Raw genomic sequence first — 8,711 nt, 5'->3', positions numbered from 1 at the left:
ATTCTGCGATTTCAAAACAATTGCAGCAGAAAGGAGTGGTGCATCTGTATACAAATACAAAAATACCACAAGGCAGAGAAGGCAAGGGCAAGATTAGATAGAACAAAGATATAGAAGATATAGTAGAAAGATACCACTACTATGGGTCCAGTGACAAAGACTGGAATTTGGATATGGTCGGACTAATGGTTGCAGTCTTGATCCCTTGGGGTGGGACCCACCAAACAAGAGGTTCAGAGGCTTATAGACATTCCATGGGGACACCTGGATCCCTGCCCAGAGAAAAGGTTCTTTGTGTCTGATGTAACCCTAGGGGCCATGCAGAGCTTTTGGGTGGAGCCTTCCCTGAAAGAGTCAGGGGCACTGTGGGGCCTGGCTGCTCTCAATCCCCCTCTGTGGCTCTTGCCCCTCGACCCCTGTGCTGCTCGTGTGCTGTGGGCACCATGGACCTGAGCAGAAAACTGCCTCGGGGAGGTGCTGCCCTACCCTCTGCTCCTTTGGACTCCTTTCCAGGCACATCCTGAGTGGCCATCAGCTGTCTGAGGCACAGCAAGGCATTAACTCCTTCCTGCCCAGGCTTTACACAGTTCCATACAAGAGGTGGGATGTTCATTATTTCTATTACTAGAGGAAGAAAATGAAGTGCATGGAGTTAAAACAGCTGTTAAATAGGTCTTACCAGTTTGAAATGCTGGGTCTTGCTCTAATCCTATCAGTGCAATTTCACTGAATTCAGGAAGTTCCTTCTGCTCTATGGGACATCACAATATAGCTTAGCTCTGAAGATAACTGTCCACTGGTAATCCCATTGAATTCAGAGCACAAAAGGAAAGGAAAAAAAAACCCCTCAAAATACATTTTTGTAAGTGATTGCAGAATGACCCTGAGGTTTTATTTTTTCAGCTAGGTTTTTGTATTTGTGTTCATGGTATCTCCAGCCCTGCTCTGGCTGAGCTGAGAAATAGTGAAAATATAGGGTGCATGGGACTGTGTTTGTTGCTCTTTTCAAATGTTTATTAAAAAATCCTAGAATCAATTGATTTCTTGACTGTTTTGCATTCGGTTTTATTTCTCTTTATAAAGAAAAATACAGATGGTTCTTTGGGTTTATATCATGATCAGTTTATTATGACCTGCAAGTATTTGCAGAGTGGAGAAAACCATTGGGGGTTTCATTCTTGGACTCATATTAGCTCAAGTGTTGAGTTGCCCTTCATTTGTGCTTTACCCTCTGGATGATGTTTCCAAGGGAATCCTTTCAATGCAGCACTTGGACTGTTTTCTGGGTACTTTCTCTGGGTAATTTTAGGGGAATGAAGAACAAAATGTAGTATTTCCCCTACTGGTTTTGGTTGGTTTAGCTGGAGCAAGCAAGGCTTCATTAGCACATTGATCACTCATTACAGACATTTGTCTGGCACTTACTGCAGGATAGAAACATTCAGTTAGGTGGCTTTTCAGCAATACCTGATGGTGCTACTTTTGGATCACTGCTTTGCTTTTGTAGGGTTGTAGTTTGCCTAAAAACCATTGCAGGGAAAGAACCACACCAAGGCAGGAATTGCAGCTCCTGTCCTGCTATTCCCAGCTGGTGAGCTATTTGTTTTTTCTAAATCACTGCAACTTAATAATGGTGAGTGCACTGAGAGAGCATTTCCCAGTGAAGTATAAGTTAGTACTAAACCTTGTAATCCCAGTAATGCCATTCTATTTCTCTGTTTACATATTCAGAATTCTAGCTTGTAAGTAAGATTTTGTGTGCTAAGTTATTATCTTACTTATTGCAACTTATTTGTAGGGGGACAGTAGTTATTCTTGGTACCTTATGTTAAACTTTCAAAACAATTTTCCTATAAAAGAGTCTAAAAGAAGCACTTCTTTGGAAATGGTTCTATATGTTTGAAGCTCAGTCATCTGCAGTTTGTTCTTAATTCTAATTTCACTATGGATATATATTTTGCACAGTACAGAAAAATGTCACGTGCAGATTTAGTACAGAGAATCTTACAGCCCAAAGGATGCCACTATTATTTGCCAGGACACAGCTCTGAGAACACCTTTTGTTCCTAACACCCATTTCTCACAACCCCACCCAGAGCTGAAGGCAGTCCTGTCACCTAGTGTTACCTTGGGCACAGTTCTGTTCCTCCTACACTGCTGGAATCAGAGCATGACAGAATTTCAACCATTAGTTGTTAAAAAACCAAATCTTTACATTTTAATTCCTGAGGTTTTTCTAGTCTAATCCAAGTGTGCTCCTCGGAATTTTCTGGGGATGAAAGTCAGTAATGAATAATTTATATTAAATGAATTTAACCTAATATTTTACCTATACATAAAGCATTTTTTAGCATCCAAAACATAGCCCCATATTAGCCACTGGGAAGAAAATTAACTCTACCCCAGGCCAAACCAGCACCCATTTCAGTGCTACTGAAAAAGCTACTCGAAGCAGTATTAAAGTGCCTTTCTAGGTAACAAGTGTATCACAGAATCCAGAATTTTTAAAGTTGGAAGGGACCTCTGGAGGTCACCCAGTCCAGGCCCTGCCCAGGCAGGGTCACCTGGGGCAGGTGACACAGGGGTGTGTCCAGGTGGGTTTGGAATGTCCCAGAGAGGGAAACTCCACAGCCTCCCTGGGCTGCTGTTCCAAGGCTCTGCCCCTCCAGGAAAAGAAGTTTTTCCTCATGTTGAGGTGGAATTTCTTATGTTTTAGTTTATGGCCATTGCTCTTCACCCTGTTGCTGGGCACCATCCTCTGACACCCCTTGGAGATTTTTGTATACAGAAGCACTGAAGACTGTGCTTAAGTACAGCAGCAGTGTGCTTTTCTAAATGAATTAAATGTTGTGTGTGACACAGGCTCTCAGTGCTGGAATTCCAGCTTGCAGCTGATCCAACACTCCTGAGCTTTTCGCACAGCACTCCCACCTGCAGGATATCCCTGATCCTGGCTCTGCTGCTCACTGGGATCCTTCTCTGAGCAGATTTTTTTTCCTTCCATTAAAATAGCAAAGAATGAGATTTTTTCCCCTTCATTTTAGTGAGACGAACTGGCTTGTAGAAAAATTCTGTGAACTCCTGCTGCATAATTAAGTGTAAAGGAGCAGGGGCAAGGGAAATGGCAGCAGTAGCTGCACCTCTCTTCTGGTGGCAGTGAACAAGGCTTCTCTTGAAAATTGTGGTGGTGGCCACAAAATACTTTGGTAACAAATGGAGGCAGATACAAAACCTGTAACACAGGTTAATGCCTCTGCAAAACCAAGTGTTCACAGGGCTGTTTACCTCTTTAAAGCTACAGGAATGTTATCAAAATTTCTAAACCTGTTTTCAACCGAAGTCAGGAGGAAGATTAGCTCAGACACAGCTTCAAAAGAATGCAGAGGGTTAACAGGAGTACACTCCAGTATGGCATTTGTAAAGCTATAAAGCTGGGTCTTCCAGTTTAGAAGAATTTCCCTTGTATTGGAGGAGTATTCCAGGAAAAGGTCTGTGAAGGAAAAACAAAAAAGGTAGTATGCCCAGGTGAAGAAACGTGTCTGGCATTAAGAACAGCCAGAAGGAATCTGACTGATGAATTACATGGATTTAAATTTATGGAAGTTGCCTACCCTTTAGAAACGTGACCATTCAGGTTTCCTCGCCAAAGGGGCCATTAAGAATTTGTGTGACTCCTCATGTTTTTTACTGTCCCAAAGCAGTGATGTGGCTTTGGGATTTTTTAAAACTGTTTTGACCAAGCTAATCACCTCCTTGAAAACAGCATCAAGGCCACAGGTGAGAGGACAAGCCCCCAGGCAGATTACAAATAAAGCACTATGGACTCAAGTGTGATGGCACAGCATTCCCGGGTCGGTTCTGTCAATGATGACATAAGGCTCCTGGGTGTTACTCCCTGGCGAATTACAGTTCTCTCCTTCACTGCCTTCAGCAGAGTCACGTCCAGGCTGCACCAGGTTCCTCCTGCCCTGTGTGCTGCTCCTGCTCCCGTGTGAAGGCTGCACATCAATGCTTTGGGGGGGGATGTAGGTGAGGTTGGGGGGCTCTCTAATGTGCCTGAAGCACTCAGAAGCTGGATGTGCCTTAGCAGGATCCATGAACGGTCTCCTGCTGTCAGAACCAGCAGTGGAATTGTCCGTGTGCCTAGCAGTACAGCACAGATCTGAAGATGGCTCGGCATGTGAAGCTGCTCTGTTGTGCAGGTCAGCATCAGTCAGGTATGTATGTTTTATTTTGGAGTGATTAAATTCTCTAATATGCCTGTCACTTGTTGCTGCATATGCCATTGCCTCAGGCTGGCCAGTTTCCTCTACTGGATACGTAAGTTCTTCCTGAGCATCCTTGATTTGTAGTTTTGTGAAGGTTAAAGACAGCTCACAAACATCCTCCTCCCTGGGGATGCTGTGGGTTTGGGCAGAGGCAAAGTCCTTGTAGGGCAGAGACTTCAGCTCAGTGGGTTCATCACTGGGGGCCGGGTCTATGCAATTTATGGCATCATTAATTTCTGCTTCAATTGATTCTTCTGGGACTTCTGGAGCTTCAAACTCCAAGGTGGTTTTGCTGTCACAGGAGCTGTCAGCAAACATGGCAAAGGCTGGGGGGCCGCTGGCTCCTGGGGACAGAGGCACAGGCCCGAGCGCTCGTGCTGCCGACTCTGCAGCCACTGCCAAGGCACGCTCCTCACTCAGACTGGCTCTTGGCTCCTTTTCCAAAGCCTTTGGAGAGAGATTCTCACTGAAAATCGGTGTTTGTGCAATGACAATGTCACTGTATTTGATCAGGAAGTCCTCGCTGTCTGAGCACTTGCCTGGGAGATGTGCAGTGTTACTGCTTTGCCTTTGGTGCTCCCGGAGGCTGCCGGGGGATGCAGCAGCTCCTGACTGAGCCTCCTCCCCTTTGATCCTCGCATTCCCAGCAGCTTCAAAGGACACAGCACAGGTAGTTGAACACTTCTGCCGGGGAGAAAGGCACAAAGATGTCTCACTGTTCCCTTCATTTTCCAGCCTTTCAGTGTCTCCTCTCTGGGGTGTCTGATCTCCCTTGTCCTCCTCTCCTTGATGCCGATGTGTTTGTGTTCCCTGCTGCAGGCTCTTCTCCGAATTGCCATGTTTTTCTTCATTTGTCATTTCAAGGATGGCTTCACACTCGATCCTTGCCAGGAATATTTCAAAAGCAGTCTGCTTCGTTTCCTCATTGTTTCTCTTTTTGACAAGTGAAAACTCTGTTGCTGTAGTTGCAACGTAACCTATTTTCTCCAGGACTGCTTTTAGAATGTCCTCTGGGAGCACTGGCTGGATGTAGTAGACAAAATTCCCAGTGAAGGTCTGGAACAGAATGCAACATGGAAAAACTGTTGAACACTGGGGGAATTGGGTGCAGGGAAATGTGAAAGAGCTGATTTCCTAAAGATCAAAAATACTTCAAAACTTCTTACAGCTTTCAAAAAGTTTCAAAAAGTTTTTTCAAAAAACTGTGTTCCTAGAAGTCAGAATTTTGAACTGTAGTGAGTGAGGCTTTTCTAAACAGAACTATTTTGGCAGCTTCTCAAGCATTATAGCTTTGCTACAGCACATCAGTTTCTGTGAAGTGATGCCAGTTTAAACTTGCTGGGGCCCTGGCTAAGACTACCAGCATTCAAAAGGGAAGAGAGTAAGGAAATCATTTGAGTCAAACTAGAGAAACTCAGAAATAAACCTCATGTGTTTTACTGAACATAAGCTTTTTAAACAAAGGTTCATAGAATGAATCACTGAAGTCTTTTCCTAAAGAAACAGACATGATGTACTCATTGTTCATCACATTTCTGACCTGGTGACAAGTCTGTAACATTTTTTTCCATGGTTTAGACTCCTGCTGTGAACTTTACTACCCTTGAATTAAACTGACATTTTTTTGAAAGCATCTTTCTAAAGAGCGACTGTTCTAACAGAAATATTGCCCAAACACCTCTCTTTGCACAAGCTGTCTGCAAAACACAAATAAAATGCTGCTGCTATGTAACAACTTAAAAAACTGGTCAACATTTGCTTAGTTTTAGAGCTACCCCAGGCACGAGGCCTGGTGTGTAAACTGGAAGTGGTTTTGGTTTTGTCTGAAACCTTGTGATAGGAGAGACTATGTCAGTCTAAGCATGATGAAGTCCTGGCAAGTCAGAAGAGAATAGAGGAGGGAATGCAAAGTCAAGACTTGCAGAAGGGGCTACCTTGTTTACAGGCTGTCCAGCTTGGGACAGACCAAGGCTGACCCCTGTGCATTACTGTAACAAGAAGGAGGTTCAGAACAAAACTGACCCCCAAAATGGCCACACTATAATGTAGGACTGAGCCTCAGTCCATTCTCAGATAAATTTGTCAACAGTGCCTTGCACTCTGCACCTTCTGGAGGGGGAGCAGCTGCATGCACTGCAGGGATGCCAGAGCCTGGTGAAAGGCAGGACATGGGAAATACTTTTTAGCCTTTTATCAAACCTATATGTGCATAAGGTACTGGTTGTTCTCCAAGTTGTGCCTTGCAAGAGAATCATTTCAGGCCTGCAGCAGGCTGTCTCACACTTTGGGTTGCCATAGCGGTCTTCAAAATTTAATTTTAATGCAGCCTAGGATTCTCAAGTTAGGAAAAGCTGAACCCACTAAGCATAGACCTGACCGTCTTATGCTTTGCCTTGTTTTAGGGAGATGAATGAGAAAAGCAGGAATCTGCAGCTGTTTGGGAATCTACAGGTGAAACCTAAGGGCAGAAAGGAGCAAAGAAACGGCTTTTCCTCACCAGCACCTGTTGCCAAAGCAAGGGAAATAAGTTCGCATTTGAGTATTTTGGACATTCATTTTAAATTTGGGATGTGTGAAGATTGCTGTGTCTTCTGGGCAACGAGACATGTTCAGTGTGCTGGGGAAGTGGAGTAAACGTGACCACCCTGCTGCAAAAAGCAACAGCATTTCGTCTTTCCAAGGGGCTTTCCCTGCCTACCCCACCAGCTGCAGGCTCGGAGCTGGAATGAAGGGCCAGAGAGCCACTGGCCCACCTGCCTTTGGCACCAAACCGCTGCAGATGGCCACCGCTAAAAACATCCCTGCTTATAGGCAGATTTCGATTAAATCTCAGTGAGATGAGAGGCATAACCCTTCAGTGTAGCTTTTGCCTTCTCTGCTGTCTCACCACAACCGAGGGGCTTCATTCCCAACCCCCGAGCTACTCTGCACTCCCGGCCTCAGCGAGGACAAGGCCTGTGGAGGCCAGTGAACACCTCTGAGCAGCCCTGCCCCTGCCCCCTGCCCCTGCCCCCTGCCCCGAGCAGGATGTGCCCCTGGCCCCAGCATGTGCTCCCCGCTCCCAGCACCCTGCCCCGAGCAGGATGTGTCCCTGGCCCGGCTCCACCTCCCGGCGCCGCTGCCGAGCCCGGCCCGGGGAAGCGGCCTGGAGCGTACCTTGAGGGAGCGGATCTCCCGGCGCCAGGGGCACAGCAGCAGGTTGACGCAGAGCAGCTCCAGCAGCTCCAGCGCCTTGAGCAGGTCGCGGAGGGCGCGGCCGCCCCGCGCTCGCCGGCAGAGCTCGGCCACGCCGCGCACGTCCAGGGCCCCGCGCCCGGCAAGGGCGTCGCGGCGCCCCGGGCCCAGCAGCCGGCGCGCCCGGGCCTTGAGCGCCGAGTCGGCGCAGGCCGCCAGCTGTCCCTGGGCCGCGCGGGCCGCCAGGTGCGACACGTACTCGCTCAGCAGCGCCGGCTCCGCCATGGCCAATGGCGGCACCGCCCCGCCCCGCCCCGCGCCGCCATTGGCCCGAGCCGCCCGCGCGCCGAGCGCTCATTGGCGCTGCCGCCTGCCAGTCAGGGCGGGGCGGAGCGGCGCGAAGCGAAAGCGAAAGGCGGTGGGGCGCTGAGGGCTCGTCTGGGGATGTCTCGGGGTGTCGGTGGCTCCCCGGTGCGCAGCGCCACTTCTCACACCGCGGGGAGGTGGTTTTGTATTTTAACCTGGGTTGCACAAAGCAGGGAGCTGCTGGTAACCTAAACCACCCAATCGTAACACACCTGCTGTCCCATTGCTCAAAACCATTCCAGAATCCCTAAACCTGCAAACCAAAGTTTGCAGGAGCAGCAATGGGTCTAGGAACAGAACCCCCGCTTGTGGGGAGCTGAGCAGTGCCAAGCTGAGCATGGTGCTGGGGAAGGGAGGGCACTCAGCTGCTCACAGAGAGAGTGCCACAGCCACCAGGAGCACACCCTGGCTGGAATCTCAGCTATTCCCAGCTCTGCAGACACAAGGAGCTCTCAGGAGCAGGGGGCACTGCTGGGTGTTACCCACAGGGCACATGGAGATGGGGATGTGAGTCCCTACTCACTCAAAAAGACTGACTTGTGCTTATTAAAGACCCTGTCCTTAGAGGCAGGAGGTGACAGCTCTCTCCAGCTCCAGAATACGATTCTCTATCTGCATCTGCATCCAAGTCTCTTCCTGAGGGAAAAATAGACAGTGTCTGGTTAGCAAAGGTCCTTCCCAATGTCTGCATCTGAAAAAGGATGCCACCCTGCTCTTGTTGAGAGGAGGGATATGGTCCTCTTGTCTGGCTGCTCAGTGTGTGTGAAACCTCCTGCTCTCTTAGCCAGGACCTCAACTCCAGGGAAGTAACTCCAGCATCTTTGCCTGCCCAGCCACTGTTAGAAAAGCAGACAGACAGACAAGCCGGGAAACTTCCAGAGCTCCAGATGCTTACTTGCCTGC

General features: G+C 48.1%; 1 protein-coding gene across 2 annotated transcripts; it reads right to left on the bottom strand.

Moving 5' to 3' along the window:
• Positions 1–1,040: 1,040 nt before the first annotated feature.
• On the bottom strand, positions 1,041–7,729 carry LOC146432399 (uncharacterized). 2 transcript variants are annotated; one of them, XR_014854583.1, is made up of 3 exons: positions 7,425–7,729; positions 3,612–5,324; positions 1,041–3,490 (listed from the first exon to the last, which is right to left on the bottom strand). XR_014854583.1 is itself a non-coding variant. In XM_085072009.1 (2 exons), the coding sequence occupies exons 1-2, from the start codon at positions 7,725–7,727 to the stop codon at positions 3,825–3,827; spliced, it is 1,803 nt and encodes a 600-aa protein (XP_084928135.1). In that variant the 5' UTR covers positions 7,728–7,729; the 3' UTR covers positions 1,041–3,824. The 2 variants fall into 2 exon arrangements, 1 of the variants encoding a protein (XP_084928135.1); XM_085072009.1 differs by having other exon boundaries at positions 1,041–5,324.
• Positions 7,730–8,711: the final 982 nt, after the last annotated feature.

Source organism: Lichenostomus cassidix, chromosome 11 (genome assembly GCF_008360975.1).
Source record: "Lichenostomus cassidix isolate B80296 chromosome 11, HeHo_3.0, whole genome shotgun sequence".
Lineage (NCBI taxonomy): Eukaryota > Metazoa > Chordata > Aves > Passeriformes > Meliphagidae > Lichenostomus > Lichenostomus cassidix.
This window is presented reverse-complemented; position numbering and strand designations above follow the sequence as displayed.

What these genes read in the sequence shown, in the direction of transcription:
- LOC146432399 (XM_085072009.1), bottom strand. Translation starts at nt 7,727, where the DNA reads ATGGCGGAGCCGGCGCTGCTGAGCGAGTACGTGTCGCACCTGGCGGCC. An exon ending in GGGAGATCCGCTCCCTCAAG is followed by an intron (nt 5,325 to 7,424) that starts GTACGCTCCAGG and finishes ATTCTGTTCCAG; the next exon opens with ACCTTCACTGGGAATTTTGT.